The sequence below is a fragment of the Phyllostomus discolor genome, chromosome 1 (genome assembly GCF_004126475.2).
Source record: "Phyllostomus discolor isolate MPI-MPIP mPhyDis1 chromosome 1, mPhyDis1.pri.v3, whole genome shotgun sequence".
Taxonomy (NCBI): Eukaryota; Metazoa; Chordata; class Mammalia; order Chiroptera; family Phyllostomidae; genus Phyllostomus; species Phyllostomus discolor.
The window spans coordinates 197,226,903-197,244,768 of NC_040903.2; the positions used below are offsets into that span (position 1 = coordinate 197,226,903).

At 54.0% G+C, this 17,866-nt stretch overlaps 1 protein-coding gene across 5 annotated transcripts in view; it reads left to right on the top strand.

Moving 5' to 3' along the window:
- Positions 1-202: 202 nt before the first annotated feature.
- JDP2 (Jun dimerization protein 2) overlaps positions 203-17,866 on the top strand; it is a 37,935-nt gene continuing 20,271 nt past the window's right edge. The window contains exons 1-2 of one of the 5 annotated variants that reach the window (XM_036012360.1): positions 203-411; positions 9,062-9,285. In XM_036012360.1, the coding sequence (XP_035868253.1) occupies positions 231-411; positions 9,062-9,285 (405 nt within the window). In that variant the 5' untranslated portion in view covers positions 203-230. Of the gene's footprint in view, positions 412-547; positions 820-957; positions 1,174-9,061; positions 9,286-17,866 lie in introns of those variants that run through there. The other 4 variants (XR_004900103.1, XM_028508047.2, XM_036012361.1 and 1 more) reach the window with 4 other exon arrangements.

Below are 17,866 nucleotides of genomic sequence, written 5' to 3' on the forward strand. Positions count from 1 at the left end.
CATTTCCTCACTGACTCAGTCGTGAAGAGTCCAAGAATGAAAATGTGCTGAAATCCTCTCTCTCTATCTGCAAAAAAGAGCTAAGAACTGAGGAAGATGGCTCAACACAGGCTACGTTACGCTTCAAGGCGCTTTCGACCTGTCCCGCCGCCGCCTGCTCATTTCTCTCTCTCTGTTTCCGAGCCGCGGCTTCTCTCTCGGGGTGGCCGCCGGGCGGCTGTGCGCGGGGGATGCTCTTACATAACCGCTCGCCGCGTCCTGCTCTCTCGCGCGCTCCTCAGCCGCGGGGTGGGAGAGTCGGGGATCGCGATGGGGCCCCGGCTGGTGCTGCGGGGCCCGGGCCGCCCCTGCGGAGAGAGGAGTGCGAGAAGCCGCAGGAGGAGGGCGCGAAAGGCGGAGGGGGAGGTGAAGGTCAGTGGGTGTGAAGCGCCAGATCCACACCCCCCTCCTCCCCTGTCCCCTCCTTCCCTTCCTCTCCGTCCCCCTCTGACGTCTGGAGCTGCTGGCAGCTCGGGCTGGTTCCGCATTCCCGACCCCTCCCCGCCGCCCAGGGGCCGCTATATAGCCGGGGCTGATGCAACTCGTCCCGCCGCCCGCCACAGCCTGCGGGAGGGACGCTCGGCGGCCGCGACGGGGGGCGCTGGCGGCGGCGGACGCTGCAGCGGCGGCGGGGCTGGCGCCGCGGCGGCTCCCGGGCCGGGACGGGCCTGGGCACCGGGCGGAGCTCGGCGGCCGGGCAGCAGCGGCGCTGAGTGGGCACGGCGCCTGCAGCCGGGCCCCGGCCCCCGGGGCGCCGCCTCCGCCTGCGGCTTTTGCACGGTGGGTGCGTGCGCGCGTGGGGGGCTCCCGGGCCGGGCGGGGTGGGGCGCGCGGGCCGCGGGCACCTGGGACGACCGCCCCCGCGCGGGCAGAGCGCGCTGAGCCCCGGAACCCGCCGTCCTGCGGGGAGGTTCATGCAGTCCCGGGACCCCGAGCTGCCCCGGCGGGGGGCGCTGCAGCCCGGGCTGTTCCCGCGAAACGCCTGGAAGTCGGTGGCTTCTCTTTGGTTCCCGCCCTGGGACAGGAGGCTCCGTCCATAACCCGAGCAGCCAGGGCACTCCCTCCGTCTTCCTCCCGCGCTCTCCTCCCCCGTGCTTTTGCAGAGGTGCTCTCCTAGAGCGGCGGGGAAGGCGGGTGAGTGGGAAGAAAACTGCCCGGGGAAGACAGGCCTTGGGGGTGCAGATGAAGAGTGAAAGGCCAGGGAGGTGCAGGGTTCTGGTGCTGGAGAGATGACAGCGACCTGCTGGCAAGTCCTGCGCCCCCACCCCTCGCAGGGAGGAAGCGAGGCTCCCTGAGGACCTGGGAGAGGGCTTCTCTCCGGGCCATGGCCCTGGGGTCCTGGGCTGGGAGGGGACCTAGGGGTGGCCCGGGTCCCCTTTGCGTTCCCCCGGCTCCCAAGTCAGGTTACATAAGGAGGCATGCCGGCTCTTCTAGGTAACCAGCCCCTCCTCTCCTGACCTGCCTAGTTTAGGACGCTGTCTTATGCCCCTCCCCTCAAAGGAGGCCGAGGGATTGGGACTTATGGACTGGACCCCAGACCCTGGGAGGGGCCCGGAGATAGGGAGGCCTTGGCTCTTCTGCAGGGATGGACGGGCCATGCGCGCGCCTGAAAATGGAGAGGCTGGTGGAAGGGAAATGAACTGACCCTTTGGGTCAGCTCCACTTAAAAAGGTTGCCTGACCCTGGCTCAGTGTGCGGCCCTCCCTACTGGCTTCCAGGACATCAAGCTGTGTCCTGACCACATGTACTCAGGGCAGATGAGCCCAGCCTGTCTCTCAAAAAAGGGCTTGCAGACTGCGGGCATGTATAGCCAGGTTTAAATCTTGGTGGCTCTCCCCCGGGTCTTAGTTTGAGGAGCACCAGAAATTGAAGCTTTAAACCACGATTGTGTGCCTGCTTGTCCTTTACGGCCTTAACTGTGAATCGTGTTCACATGTCAGCTCCCCTCATCCCCACCTGCACCCACACCCCCAACCTTCCTTCCCTGAAGGTTTTTAAAAACACCTCCCATTTGCTTTCATCTTTCCAGCAAATCCGGCTTCAGCTTTGATGGCTGCCTGATCTTCCTTTGCAGATTTCTAGGGGAGAGTTTAACCGGGTATCAGGTGTGAGCATGGCTCTGATTAACCTGAGGACCAGGAAAGAAAAGCAAGGTCTATTCTCTTGCCTCTGGCTGGCTAAGGTTTTACCTGGGTTAAAACAGGGAGGACGGATTTCTCAAAGGCTCTTCTGTTTCCCTTCTACCTTGGCTTTGGTTCAGAGCTGCAGGCAGCTCCAGAATCTTCCTGAAGAGCTGGGTGCTGTGAGATTTGAAAGGCTCCTGGGAGATGGGGGTGTGGAGGCCTCTGACTTTTCTCCGAGGTCGTTCGCAGCCACCTCCAAGGAGATGTGCTGATAAGTGGTAACAGTGTCCCCCAGGGAAGGATTTGGACCAGGATCTCCTCGCTCACTCACTGCCTAGCTTTTGCAGCCACCCGCGTCTGTCTCCCCCACCTGTTTGCAGGCTGTGTGGGCAGCCTTGCCAACCCTTGGCAGGATGAGAAGGGCTCCGCTCTCCAGGCCTTCTTTGTCGTGGGGCTGCTGGTGTTGCAACGGGCTGTCTCTCACCAGTGTTTCTGTTTCCCAGCCCCGCTCTGGAGGAGAGGGGCCAGTGCAGCCTCTAGGCTGGCCTGCTCTGTATTCATTCAGCTCCAGCTCAACTTGAGCAATCCGAGCCAGGGCTGAGGGCAAGCAACATTCTTTTCTGCTTTTCTGCTGCAGGATGCAGTTTGCTTTTTTCCATGCGAATGAATTATATTTTGAAACTGAAATGGGAGGAAGAGAAAAATAGAGTGAGTGTGTATGAATATGTGTGTGTGCATACCTATATAGGCAGGGGGAGAGCAGCAGGCACATTATTTTTCCATTTTCCTTTAATTAAGGCTCTGTGGAGGTGTGTTTGAAAACAGAGGGTCTCCTATGCCTTTGAGGAGGGTGAGAACACTGTTTTGGCTGCGTCCCGGGCCATATGCAGCGTATGGTGGCCAATGAAACTGTGCCTGGCTCGTTCTGTTGCTTGTCTTGGCAGTCGGTTCCGTGGCTTGTGTTACCCGCTCTGGAACTTACGGGCTGCCAAGCTCTGTGTGCCTGTGTGTATGTGTGTGTGTTCACTCTTGTGCGTGTGTGTGGTTTGGCCTCTCGAAGCTCAGCAGAGACAAATGCCTCGGCGACCCAGGGTTGGAATTTTAGCCTGTGTTTCTTTACACTCATTGCTGGCTGTGGGAGGCCCGGCCAGAGCCCACCATTCTGGGGATTTTTTTTTTCTGGTCTTTTTTTTTTTTCCACTGCAGCCCATGGGACTCCAGTTGTGGAGCTTCGTTTCCAAAGCTTTAGCTGGCCAATGGCATTTTTTCAAAAGGGCCAAAGGATTGATCACACACTCTGTGTGTGTGTCTGTGGAGTGTTTCCTGCCTTGAACTCCTGACACCAAGGACCAGAGACGGAGTGAAGAGGGAAGAAAGCATAGAGGCTTGTCGGTGGCAGTGCCTTGCCAGCTCCATCTTGCTGCTGGGGGCGAGGATTCCTGGCAGAAGCAGCTTACTGTGTATTTACTGAGCACCTACATCAGGCGGGGGAGACAGTGCTCTCGGCCTGGGCCTTGTCGAAAGCATTTCTCTGGTCTCCTGGGAAGAACCTTTCCTGGGGAGAGGTTCCGGTTTCTTCTGCACAGGGGTCATGGATACCCGTATGCCGTGGTGGTGGCTTCTTCTGACCACTGCTGCCCCCCTTTTTCATCTTAGCAAGATCTGAGGAGTGGGCCCCTCCAAGCAGGGCAAGGAGAGAGCAGGCTGAAGGACACAGAAGGTGCTGGCCCTCTGCTTCTGGAGGCAGGGGTGGAAACCCAGCCAGCTGGTGGTGCCCGAGATCTAGGCAGCTGTGTTCTGGAATGCAGGGCGGAGGAGGCCTTAGGGGAAACTGGGGCAAAGGGCAAGTGCTAGGCCTCATTTCTGCACCTTGGTGCGCAGCCCTGATCTGGCCCCTTTGTTTCTGTTCTGCAGTAACTGCCTGGATGCAGGATGCCCCTTGGGGTTAATAGCTGGAAAGTAGGAGAGCAGAGAATCCTGGGGGGAATCCTCTTTGTGGCCGTAGGAGAAGGAGACCTGTGGTGGGTGGGAATGGCACAGTAGTGACCTTGAGGGCCCCTGCAGCACGGTGTCCTCCAGGGAGGGGGGTCCTTGTGGTCACACTGACTTCATACTCCCTGGGGGCAGGTGCTGTTCCAGGTACTTTCCAAGTTGTCACTAATTTAATGCTCTCTGCAGACTTACAGGGCAGATAACATTATTATTCCCACTTTACACCTGAGGAAAGTGAGGCACAGAGAGGTTAGGGAACTTGCCCAAAGTCACACAGCTAGTAAGGAGGAGAGCTAGTTTTCCCATTCAGATGATGTGGCTCCAAAGCTCCCAACCATAACCTGCCTCGCTCTCCCGCCTGTGGGGCGGGACAGCCGTTGGAGAGGGATTTTTGCTGCTTGTCCTTGTTCTCAATCTGGGCGCTTCTCCACCCTGTTGCTCCTTGTCTTCTTTTGACTCTTCTGGTCTTTTTGCAGCTGGTTGACCTACGTAATTTTAGATTCCAGGAGAGAGATCATCCCAGATAATTCCTTATCTCCAAGAACAAGTTTGCTGTTTAATTCTCCTTGATTCTTGATAGTTAGTTAGCACTGTGTTCTGTGATCACTGGCCTGGCACCTTTCTGCACTGCACCCTGCCCCACCCCCCACCCCACCCACATTTTCCTCCTGGGAATCTTCCCGGGCTCCAGCTCTCAAGACCTCCCACCTGCTCTGGGTGATTCCCAGGTGCCAGCTGCCTGCTCTCGGCTTCCAACTCCGCCAGTTGGAGCCCCTGGGGCCTAACCCCCTTGCTCCTTGACCTGTCCTCACTCACCTCCACTATTGGGAACCTTGCAGCTTTAGGCAGCCGGCACTCACCTGCACACCCCTTCCTGGCTCCGGATGCCGGCCTGGGCCAGCTGTCTGCCCGGAGGGGAGCTAACCTTCTCAAAGAGGCCCAGGAATTTTAGAGCCTCCCTTAAACTTTTGTTTCTATGGACAGAAAGTTCGTGATGCAAATCCTCACTTTCTCTCAACCTGTCCTTTTTTTTTTTTTTTTAATCTATCTTTGCCATTCTAGATGGAGAAGCCAATGACTGAGCACTTTCTAATAAAAATAGCCCTCTACAAGTCTGGCCCATCAAAGCAAGACTGTTATTTACTTGTGGACACTCCCTTAAACAATGATGATATCTCACAAACTTACATACAGTAAACCAGAGACAAAAATAAGAGGGAAAAACTTAAGTTACTTCCACCTTTGTAAAAAAATTTCATCTAAGATGGTGTTTTATGTTAATACTTCCCAATGGGGTCCATTTTCTGGACTTGAAATGTTTTCTGGCTCTTCTTCTGCTTGTGCAAGACGGCGCCCCGGCCGCGCGCCTGCGGGGTCCTGAGTAAGTCGGAACAGAGAAATACTGGTACTGGGTCATCAGGCTCTTTCCCCACGGCACCCCGTTTCTCTGGAGCTGGCTGTCAGGGGCCTGCATCGGATTACTCATAATCTTGGGCTCAGCAACGGTTTAGGGTCCATGGTGACCTCCTGAACCCTCTCTGTCTTATTCATGCCTTGCTCGTCAGTCCCCTCTGGCTCTGTGCATCCTCAGTTTTTCTTCATTGGCTAGTTTCCAGGTTGTTCCTGGTCAGTATCCCAAATTGCCAAAGCCTTTTTGGATTCTAGGCCTGTCTTTGAGGCACAAGCTTCATTCGCCAGTTTTGGTCTTGTGCCAGTGTATAGCGTTTGCTCTTTATTTATGCATCCTGGTTACTAATGGAGACACGGAGGGTGTTTATCTTCCTTTCAGACCTCCTGGGCCCTGAAAGGAAAAAAAAAAACAAAACAAAAAAAACTCTGGGTTCTTCCCCTAAAGCTTTTAGTGCCTGGTTCTTCTTTTCCTCCTAAATTGTTTCCGTATGGAACAACCAGTTTGGGAGATGATTTCAGCTCTTGTCATCTTTCCTGTCTTCCTTGAAGTGGGTGAATTCCTCTTGGCTGTTATTGGTTCCCGGCCACTACCCCCCGACCCCTCCTCTTTTTATAGATCTCTACATCACATCAGATTGTCTTATTTTTCATATCGCCAAAGTTGCCTTTCAGCCCTGGGTTGTCAGCCAGCTCCTTCCAGTTAATGAGGATCCAGTTCTGAAAGGCAGCCACTCCACCTCCTCCCTCTCTCCCCATCCCACCCCCAGAGCCGCTTCGGATGACTTCTCACTCGTGAACGTCAGCTGTTGTGGTTGTCTCCTAGGAATGGCATGTGTTAAGGACTTTGTGGTTTGTATGGAGCAGTTAGGGGCGCCCTTGTGGGGGAAGGAGAGAGAGGGGGATATTTTGCTTCTGCGGAGGAAAGCCTGGAGCCCGATCCCCTGAGCGAGGTCGTTGTTGGGCTGGGTTCACAGGGAATCCGGAATGGCAGGAATGTGAGGGGCTGCTGCTCCCACGGGCTGGTCACCCCTCTTGGAGGGGTGGGTTCCACGGTAGCAGATATTTTGGGATCATTTGTTAGTGTCTCATTTATACCATCTGTATGAAAATAAACAGAAGCTGCAAGCAGAGCCTATCGTTCCCGGAACAGAGTGGGGTCTGGCTTCCATCTCCCAGAGATGGCGGAGGCAGGGGAACACGCAGAAGTATGTTTCCTGGGGTCTGCCGTGGGAAGGGACAGCCTGGAGGTGGGTAACGGGCCTCTGGACTGCCAGAGGGGGGGTCCTTACCCCGCTCACTGCATTTTGCTCTGTCATGAATTTGTTATTATTATTTGTTTGTTCAGTCATTTATTTATAATTCAGTAAGTATTTATTGATGACTGTTTTGATGCCAGAAATTGTGCTGGGCACGGGGGTCACATGGGGCAACAACCAGCTACCCCCTGGAACCACCCCTCCACGTACTAAGGGGCACGGGGCACATTTTGCCACACGGGAACGGGCCCGTCCGGTTCAGGGAGGTTCTGGGCTCCTGGCCCCAAGGAGGGGATGCTGGCCTGCATTTTCGCTTTGCTCGGTGCCTGGGGTTTGCGTTCGGCTGAAGCACCGGGCACGGAGCATTTTCCAGCCTCCTGTCTCCTGTTCGTTTTGACTTGATCAGTGAAGCATCCTTTTCGGGGTCACTGACTTCTTGTATGATCGGTTCAGGTCTAGACGAGGGGATTTTGTAGGGTTTTCTCCTCTTGTGAGAAGGAAATGTGAGTTCCCTTTGTCAGTTTGGCTCAGGTGGCCTCAAGTCACCCTCCTCTGTCTGCCGCGTGTCCATGGGGCCGGACCCCGGCATCCTTTTGCCACACAGGAACGGGCCCTTACGCTGGCCCGTTTCTTGTTTTCCCCGGGGAGACGCGCAGCTCATCGCCGTGCCCTGGAGCAGCCTCCTGGTGTGGCTCGGGTTTGGGGCGGGTCACAGCACAGTGACCCACCACACCTGAGATGTGTCAGGGGCCATTTCTATGTCTGGGCTCCCACCCAAGCTGCCATGGGGTTATTCGGGGAGTTCCTAAACCTGGATCTTAATGGGAGGGGAAGTCGAGGGTCCTCTGTGGAAGACAGCCATCTGCCTCTGTGGGCTGGTGTCCGAAAGTCTCCTGTTAGAAGGCCGTTCCTTCCGCATTAACATCTCTCAGAACCCAGGAGGGGAAACAAACTAGGGCAGGATGGGAAAGCTCTGGTTCTAAAATCCAGGGACCGGGAGTCCAGCTCTGGCTCTGTCCCGCTCTGCTGTGTGACCTTGGACAAGTCATTCAGCCTCTGTGAGCTTCCGTTTCCTCACGTGCAAAATGAGGATGTGGTGTAGATAAGCACAGGGCCTCCTGCTGCTCTGAGACTGTCACATAATTGAGTGAGTCTCAGATCCTTTTCTGAGATGGCCTGGGGGCTCTGGGTGCTAAGGAGGGGGTAGGATGTGCCTCCTCGCCCACCGTGTTTTAGGTGGTCAACCAGCAGATGGCTGGCTGGCTGGCTGGCTGGCTGGCTGGATGGATGGATAGGAGCCCTGGAAGGCACCAGATAAGTCCGCTTTATTGGAAGACCAGCTTTTTGCACTGTCATCTGTGCCTTGAAGAGACCATTTCTTACCCGGGAGCTCCTCCCAGTCAAGAGAGGGAGGAAATAAGAATTCTCTTGGAGTTGACCTAATTTATGTCTTTCATGCCTGAATCTTTCTTCCTTTGCAAACCTTCTGGGCCTAGGCCGTCAGAATCTGCGTTTGCTTGGAGAAAGAGGAGACCCCGGAGGACTGGTCTCGTACTGGTCTCCCCTGGGAAAGCACATGCTAGTTAATTCCATCTCCTTTGCCTCCGTCTCTTCAATCATAGATACCAGAGGCACACGCCCAACACACACACGCTCCCCTTTAACTCCGATTTGCTTCATTTCATATTCAGGGTGCCTTAACAAGTATGCAGAACGGGATGTGTGATTCGAGGGGCGGCACCATGCCAGGCCAAAAATAGCTCCCTCTTAAACAGGTGCAAAGGTGCTTGAGATTCCATCGTTATAATCCATTCTCTTGGGAGGCAGTACATCGCAGTTTAAATCCCAGCTCTTCCAGTTTTAACTGTGTACAGCCTTTGAGCGAGTTATCTTTCTAAGCCTCAGCTTCTTCCTCTGTGTCATGGGCACTGACCCAGTCTTACGGGGCTAATGGGAGGATTATGCAATGGCAAGCACATAGCAAATGCTGAATTGATGAGCCAGTGGTTGGATTAAGCCTTACCTGCAGTGCAAGGATAACCTTGATGTGAATTAATGGTTGGAGTTTCCCTCTATAACAAAATGGACTTAAGGGCAGAAGGAACCCCTGGGTCGGGAAGGGGTTCAGGGAGACATTAGTGAAAGAAGGAAGGGAGGTCCTGGCAAGACGTGGGGCCTAAGCCCTGGTGGCACCTCCCGTGGCTGACAGCGCGTGTCCTGCTCTCCTCCCGCCTCCTCCAGGCTGCACTGCCGCTCCTCCTGCTATGATGCCTGGGCAGATCCCAGACCCTTCCGTGACTGCGGGCTCTCTGCCCGGGCTCGGCCCCCTGACCGGACTCCCCAGCTCGGCCCTGACTGCGGAGGAGCTGAAATACGCCAACATCCGCAGCATCGGGCCCATGATCGCCCCCTTGCACTTCCTGGAGGTGAAGCTGGGCAAGAGGCCTCAACCCGTGAAGAGTGAGGTGAGTGAGCCTTGTTTTCCCAGGCAGAACCCCAGGGAAGGACACCTGGGTTAGAGCCCCAGGTCTAGCCCTACTCCCGCCCGCCTGCCGGGTGACCTAAGTGTTGCTGTTCAGCGTGGGTTCTGAGGGCCAGAGGCATCCACATCTCCCCATGGCTCATTAACAATGCAGAATCCCAGGCTCCACCCTAGACCCTCTGAAACAGAATCTGTATCTTAGTAAGTTCCCCTGGGGAATTCAGGGACACATTCAAGTTTGAGAAGTCCTGGGCCAGGGCAGGATGCTGAACGTGTCTCTGGTTCTTTGAGGGGCAAGGGAAGAGTGATTAATCACAACAACGAATAACAACACAGGGACAATCTCTCTGGCGCGTTGGGAAAATGGGGAGAGATAATGGAATTGTGCACGCGCTTTGAAAAACATACAAGAGAATACCAATATTGGGTTATCTTTAAAAATAATCGTTAGTCCTGTCCTCGTTCTACCAGTCTTGGCCCCTGGCTACAACCGGACGTGGGAACTGGGAGGAAGGATGGTGTGGCTTTCTTCCCATGGAGCTGCCGAGCTGGGCACGGCCTCAGCCACATGTAATGGTCTGCTGTAGATGCTCACAGGGGACCCACATGTGGAGCACTCCCGCCGCGGGTCCCTGGCAGCTGCAGCTCTCTCGAGCCTCACTTGCTGCAGAGCAGCTCTTCCCTGGGGACTGGTGAGAAGCAGAAGTGCCCAGAGCAGCGGGGGTGCACATTAGTGCCGGGAATGCCCCCTGCCACTTCCCCAGGGCTGGCGACTCATCCAAAGGCCTGAGGTCCCCAGCAGGGCCATTTCTTCAGAGGCCTGACAGGATAGCTGCCCACCTGGAAGGGAGAAGGAGCCAGTGATGGGAGGTGGAGAGAGGTGGCTGGGGGCAGAGATCGGGGATGGGACATGGGAAGCAGCTGAGTATCAGGCCCAGAGGAGAAGGAGCACCCACAGGCAAAGGTGCTGCTGGAAGGGGGCTCGTGCTTTAGGGTGGAGCTCGGAGGCTAGACATTCCGAAGAGAGGGGCTCCTGAGTGGGGAGCGGGGTGTCTGGGTCCCAGCAGCAGAGAGTTGAGCGTAGGACACAGCTACTGCTCAGCGCCCCTCTCCCCCGAGTACCACAAACACTGCAAAGAAGCCTCCACTGGGGGCTTGGCCAAGGGTGGCAAACTGGCCACTTGCATCCTGGATCTGGCTCTCAGATGTGTTTTGTTTGGCCTGCACGGTGTTTTAAAAGAAACTTGACCCAACACTTCACTTAAAAAGCTGGAGTTTGATCTTCGATTAAAAAGTTGGAAGACCTGGTTACACCGTGCCCTGTCCTGGCGTGGCGTCAGCTACAGGGAGGCAGAGACGCCCTCCACTGCTCTCCTCTTTCCAGTTTGCCACAGGCCCCCACGCCTCTCTGTTACTTGATATTTTTTTTACACTCTTGGTTTTGCTTCTGTTACCACCAGCTGCCTTCCTTTACCCTAACTGCTTGGCCCCTGCTGTAGACATGTGTGCTTCAGTCACCCGGGTTCGATGCATCATAGATGCCCACTAAAGACTGTTGATTTCAAGATGAGAGTTGATGGTAATTACGTTCTTGTGAATTGACTTTGTAGATCAGTGTGCTGTCAATAGCTCTTCCTGGCTTACTTAGAATTTTGTTTTCCTTTAGGAGGGCCCTTGCCTTGGGTCCTCTGCTGTTCACCTTCCCAGGCCCATAACTTGAAAGCACCCGTTTCTGGGTCATTCTGCAGTCTAATCGCCATTTAAAATCAGCACCTGAGCAGTGTCCCTGGGCTGCTGAGGCTGCAGCATTGATAAGAAGCCTTAGACAGGGGCTGGGCCACCAAAGGTTTGCCTGCGAGGTGCAGTTGCCACCTCTTCCCTCTGCAAAAGGTGTTGGAGGAGCCTTCTTTTTTTTTTGGTAGGGTGAGAGGGAAGGTTTTTATTTGGGTTGGGTATTTTTACATTTCACAGCCTCCCCCGGCTTGGTGGCATATGCCCCGTACTTGACAGTGACGCGCCGTCTTCACAGGCGCCCACAGACACAGCATCCAGGCCGTGAGAAGAACCAGCTGTTGTCAGGGCCGATTTGCATGTCCTCTCCCTCCCATCAGATTGCAGCATGGGTGCAGGGTGCGGGGCGGCGGGGGGAGGGGGGAGAGTAGATTGTGCTGGCGTGAAGTAAGGTCAGCCCTACACTGGGAACTGACCTCCACATGCTTCCTAGGTCAGACTCAAGGTGGGTGGGTGGGGCTGGAGGGGTCCATTCTTAGAAGTGAAGCAGGTGGGGGGAGAAACTTGTTGCTGTGGAACCCTATGTCCCAAAGATGTATTTGCATATAGCAAGCTGCCTTTGGTGGACTTTCACGTAGGCATTTTAGGTTGGTAAGTTTCTTGAATTATAAAAGACACTAGCCCACAGTATTAAGCATTGAATATGTACCAGGCCCTGTACTAAGGGTTTAACATGCATGATCTTGTGTATTCCTTACCTGATCCTGGCGACTGGCTTTGTCCCCTGTCAGAGAAGAGGAATATGAGGTCCAGGGAGGAGGCAGTCAAGTCACCCAGGCTCCCAGCGCTGCAAAAGCCAAAACTGGGCTCCGGGGGAATGGCGAGGCTGCTGCTGAAATAGCCATGTCTCAGCTGCACTGGGCCAGGCACCAGGCACGGTGCTGTGAAATATCTCACTGGGCTTGCACAAGAACCCTTGGAAGGAATTATTGTTCCTATCGTTATTGTTATACCCACATGATGGATGAGGGTAACAAGGCTTGGAGAGGACCGAGGCCATGCAGCTGGGAAGCTCACTTTAGAGCCAAAGCTTTAACCTTATGCTGCGGCTGCCTCCCTAGCAGGCCGAGGAAGGGGGTGGGGTGGAACGAACCGGCCCCGGAACACTGGATCATTTTGATGACATGGCCCGATTAGCGCTGAGCCCGGCAGTTCTGGGGCCGCATTGTCTCCCAAGGCCCAGAGAGAGTGGGCCAAGCTGCTGTGCAGGCAGCTCTGTCTGCGCAGGCTCACGGACGGTCCACCGTGCGGAGGCCAGCGGTCTCTCGGGCCAGGTGCAAACGCATGAAGCAGTTTGGTAAAAGAAAACTGGAAGAATGAAGTTAAACAATAGGTTTTGTAAATGATAAGGTGCTTTGTATCGATGCTATTATTACGTGGTTGACACGTAATGCTAAACCGTTTGGGTGGCAGCCGCTTGCCGGCAGTCCGTTTGTCCGACAGATACTCGCTAAGCACCCACCTACTGTGTGCCAGGTGCTGTGCCAGACACTGGGAGTTGAGCCATAAACAAAGTAGACAAGCTCCCCTCTGCCCTTTTTCTTGGAAATGTGTGTTGTAGTGGGGGCATCCAGAAATTAAAACAAGCAAATTAATATACAATAGAAAAGGTCAGGTAGTAGTATCGTGAAGGAAAACTAAGCAGACCAAGTGCACGGTGAGTGGCCGGACTGCTGATTCTGATGGCTGCCTAGGATCTGGGGATCTTACATTCTGGGTTATGGGGTTTTTAGAGCCCATGCTCTTTCTTGTCTTTTTCTCTTTTTTATTGACTTTATTGGGGTGATATTGGTTAATAAAATCATATAGGTTTTAGGTGTCACAATTCTATGCTACAGAGGTCTGGCAGAAGTAACACCTGCTTCGGTGTGGTGGGTAGGGTGCGTGAATGTCTCGCACAAGATGGACAGCGATTTGAACATTTCACCTGAAGTGTCACATGCTGTGCTTGAGTGTGACATCGGTATGTTACAGAACTACCTGCTTATGATTTTGCAATAGAAGATTTTGTAATGAAAAAGGGGCATTATTTGTGCTGGAGCCTGTATAGCATCTGTACACTGTACTGTGTGTTCACCACCCCAAGTCAAGTCTCCTTCCATCACTGCTTATCCCTCCCACCCCCTCTTCTCCACCCTGACCCCCTTTTCCTCTTCTTTCTTCCCTTTTTGTTCTTCTTTCCTTCCCGGTATTCCACTCTGGCGTTCTCCAGAGCTGTCCCTCCTACACTTTTTAATCTGCAGTCCATTCCAGCTGGACTCCTCAAACAACCAGTCCCTACTGGCCTAAAGATTTTGGTCCTTCCTGGGTCATCTATGAGTGGGCTGCTGTGGCTGCAGGGGCCACACCCTCTGGGCCTGGAATGCATTTTCGGTGTGGCCGCGGGGAGCGGGGAAGGCCAGAAGCCCCACCCTTTCACACACATATACCAACCAAGCACTTACCTAACCACCTGCTAGATGGGACCCCTCGCCCTCTGTGCCACTGCAGGGCTCTAGAGAGGACTCAAGTTCAAGGGCGGTTAGACTGGATGACCTCTTTGGAAAGAGGCTGTAAACTGTCATTCCGAGAGCAGGAGTCAGCCTACAGATGAATCTCATTTGGCCCTCACGTTGTGGGGTTTTTTTCCTTTCCTTTTTTTTTTTAATTGAATGAGTTGCTATATTTAAAAGTCAGGAAATGTGAACTTTCTGGCTTCTTTTTAAAAACCAGAGTATCTGGCCACTCTAGGTCCACACCCTTAAGTGCAATGAGAGCTACAGCTGAGTAGCAGATGCTCACAGTATTAACATGTGGCCTTGATTTTACTACAGGCCCCACTATCCCCTGTTGCCTTATACCCAGCCCACTTCATCCCGTCTGTGTTACCAGCCTGCTTTTGAGTTTGGGCCCTGCGTTTGGGTCCCAAGGACAGGGACTAGATCTTACCTTTCTTTTCACTCCCACCAGACTGTGTGCGATGCCTCGCATGGACTGAATGTTCAATACGCGCATGTCATTTTAAACATTAATTAGCTACGTCACCCTGGCAGGTCACTTAAATGCTCTCTACCTTGATTTCTGTCCCTCTCAATTCTTACCTCCAAGCATTGTCCATTCGCTTTTCTGTTTCTGACCTTCAGTGACTTCAGGCAGAAAGAAGGAGCACAGTGAGAACCAAGCCAACCATCCCCAAACCTGGCTGATCATCAGATTGCTTGGAAACATCTTATAAATACAGGTTTCCAACCCCTGCTGCACCCTCACCCTGGGCCCACGGGCTCAGACGCTCTGAAGGCAGAGTCCAGGGAACCTGTGGGTGTTCTAGGCTCAGGGACGGCTTTGTTGATCACACGTCTCCTGGGCTCTTCTGCTCCTTGTCAGGGAGCACTCCGAGGGCTTCACCTTGAGGAATCCGTGTGCGCATTCCACCGTGGACCGCCTTTCCAGCACCCATTCCCCATGGTGACCGGCCGGACCCAGGTCCTCGTCGTCTTCAGAGCAGGGGAGGAGACTCAGTTGTTTGTGGCTTTCACGCTGGTCACTTCCCACCTTCCCCAGGGACCCCAGAGGACATTTAGAAAGGTTCTACCTTGGGATGAAATGTGCATTTGGTGGAACGTAGAGGGTTTTCTCGGGGGGTGTGCTTACTCTCAGCCACAGGTGGTTCCCCGGAGTTTGCTCACCAGAAAGACCAAGTGTTCCCCGTGTTTAGCCTGAGCATAAAAAGTTGCCCCCCGCCAGCTGATGTGCTGGGTAAATGTTGGTATAAGCATGCTTGTGTTTTTAGTGATTTAACACATAAAGGCAGCCCACTGACATTTTTAGCAAGCCTCGCATAATTGGTTTTTAATTTGTGGCTCCTCGGAACAGCACTGGCCCTCTTCCCCCTGACTCAGACGCTTTTTCTGTCTCGGACTCGTTTGGCAGAGAGATCCAATCTGCCCCTTTCTTGGAACAGATTCTCCTGACTCGTCTTTGAAATCCCGAATTTCCATTTTAATTCCGTTAGCACATTTGGAAAAGCTGTTAGCTTTCTTTTCCCTTTAATAGTTTAATTTGAGGGAGAATGAGCGGCAGCTAAAAGCAGCTTTGACTGCGTTGCACGGCGCCCCCTGTGGTATTGAGTCGGGTCGGATGCCGCAGCCTGAGCGTTCACAGGGGGCCTGAAGCTCTTGTTGGACATCAGAGGTCGGTCATACCTGCTGTCATCCTAGCACGGGCCCCTTGCAGAGGTGACGGTGGGGATGTGGCTGGACACGTGTGCTCTTAGCAGAAACCAGAGACCTCTGAAAAGTTCAGGGAGCCCCAGGCTGCCTTCTTCGATGTTCTGTCTTAATGTGGGAATAATATTAGCACCTACCTGGCAGCGTTGCCGTGGTGATTAAATGAACTCACGCAGGGTAAGGATTTCACACAACGCCTGCTACTTAACTGAGACACACAAGAAATGGAAGATATGCTTATGCTTTGCTTTTCGAATGTGTCCATTATGCAAATTAGTTTTATAATGTATTCAAAAGCTGTTCCTTGGGCTTTCATTTCCTTGAGGGTGTTTTGCCCTTGGAGGTGGTGTGTGGCCGCAGGGCACGGAGGTGCCCACGTGACACCGCATCCTGCCTTCCTAACCAGAGGGGCAGTTTCTGGGGCCTGGGAGGAGCTCTGGGTTCGACTCAAGCTTCTGGGTTCAGAGTCTGGCTCCCCCTATGCGATTGGCCGAGTCGGCTGGTCTTTTCTGAGTGTCATTTTTTTTTCTCTATGAGAGGAGGAAACTAAAACTCACAGAGTTTTGTCGTGAAGGTTGAGCAAGGCACCGAGTGTAAAGATGACCTTGACTGCAGCGCAGCCCCCTACACATCACGCTATTAAGGCTGAAGTCCATTTCCAGGGGATGGCTGTACAAACTCCGGCAGCGCTGGCCTTCCCAGCATGCTGCACCCGTGACCTGGGTTCCAGGAGGGCGAGCAGACCTTCCCGTTTCTGGTTGTTGATGCAGCAGAGATGCAGCCCGAGCTGCAGTTTCCATCTCGAGCTGCAAGTGGAAAGGCCCTTCCTCCCTCTGGTTTCCCCCAAGCTGCCTCGTGTGACCCCTTATCTTGTTTCCTCTGATGTTAAGGTCATCGCTGCATTTCCATGACCCATCGGTTTTATTAGCAGCCCTACCAAGTGGCCTTCCCTGTCAGTGTTGGTCATCCCACTTTGGCGTCCCCAGATCCACCGTCAGCATGGACTCAGAGTTGGGAGACGGAGCCCGCTCACAGGTGACCTCCTCTGGCTGAACAGCTCTGGGGTCAGCCACGTCTCCTTCCCCTCTTCTGTGACCCAAAGACACAAGACAGCTCGGCTTGAGGATAGAGCTCGGTGACTAGGGGGACATTTGGGCAGATTCGGGCATGCTGCGGAGGGGCTGGGCGTGATGTTAAGGGCCTCCTCTGGCTTTGGCGACCCCTCGAGGGGACTCACACCCTGCCCTGTGCTGGGACTCATCGGCTGTGCTTTGCTCTGAGGCTGCAGTGTCCCCTTAACCAAGAATAGTGCGTGTGCGGGTTCTCGGGGAGCACCTCCCCTGGGCTTGGCTCCTATAGTGCTCCCCCCACCCCCACCTCCTCTCCCAGCCACCACCCATAATGGGTCTGTGCTCTTCGGGGGCCCCTCAGGACTGCCGCATTGGGACCGTTTAGCTCAAGAGAGGTGACTGGGCGCTTGAGCTTCAGATTCCTTCGTTGTAAAACTGGGAGGGGGCGGGGAGAGACAGCCTGTCTGACCACGTGTGCGAAAATGAACTCGACATGGATCAGAGACCTAACGTGAGAGCTCAAACTGCAAAACCCCGAGAAGGAAACAGCAGTAAGTCTTTGCGACTTCGGGTTAGATAGGACACCAAAAACACAAGCAACAAAATAAAAAACAGCTAATTGGACATCATCGAAACTAAAAGCTTTGCACTTTAAAGGACGCAAAGCAAACAGTCCCCAGAACGAGAGAACATTTCTGCAAATTACAGATCTGAGAAGGAAATTTTATCTAGAAAATGCAAAGAACTATTACAACTCAATAAAAAAAAACAAATAGTCCAGCTTAAAAATGGGCAAAGTATCTGAATGTATATTTCTCTCAAGAAGCTGTCTGAATGGGTAGTAAACACAAGAAGAGACGCTTAACACCAGCAGCCGTCAAAGATGTGTGAGCCCAAACCACGCTGAGACGCCACTTCACGCCCACTGGGGGGGCTGCCATGAAAAAAGACAGAGAATCACAAGTGTCAGTGAGGCTGGGAGAAGTGGTAACCTCGTGACCTGCTGGCGGGGAGGTAGGACATCCCGATCCCTTTGGGACACGGCCTGGCAGCTCCTCAGAAGGCCAAACGGGGACCCACACCGCAGGACAGCAGGTTCCCTGCGAGTATGCAGCCCATGGAGGGGAGAACGTGCTCACACGAAAACCTGAACAGGAATGTTCACAGCTGGATTACTCATGACATCTCAGAAGGGGAAACCACCCAAATGGCCATCAGAGGACGAATGGATAGGTGACATATGATGTCCGTACACTGGAATATTATTTGGCCGTAAAAAGCAGCCAAGCGCTGACCCACGCTACAGCATGCACTGACCCATGCTACAGCATGCATGCACCTCGAGAGCATGACATTAAGTGAGAGAAACCTATCACAAAGGACCACCTGTCTCAGGATTCTGTTGATGTGAGAGGCCCAGAATAGGCAAATCCATGGAGACAGAGAGGAAAACCAGGTCCTTGGTGCCCAGGGCTTGGGGAGATGGGAGAGGTTGGGG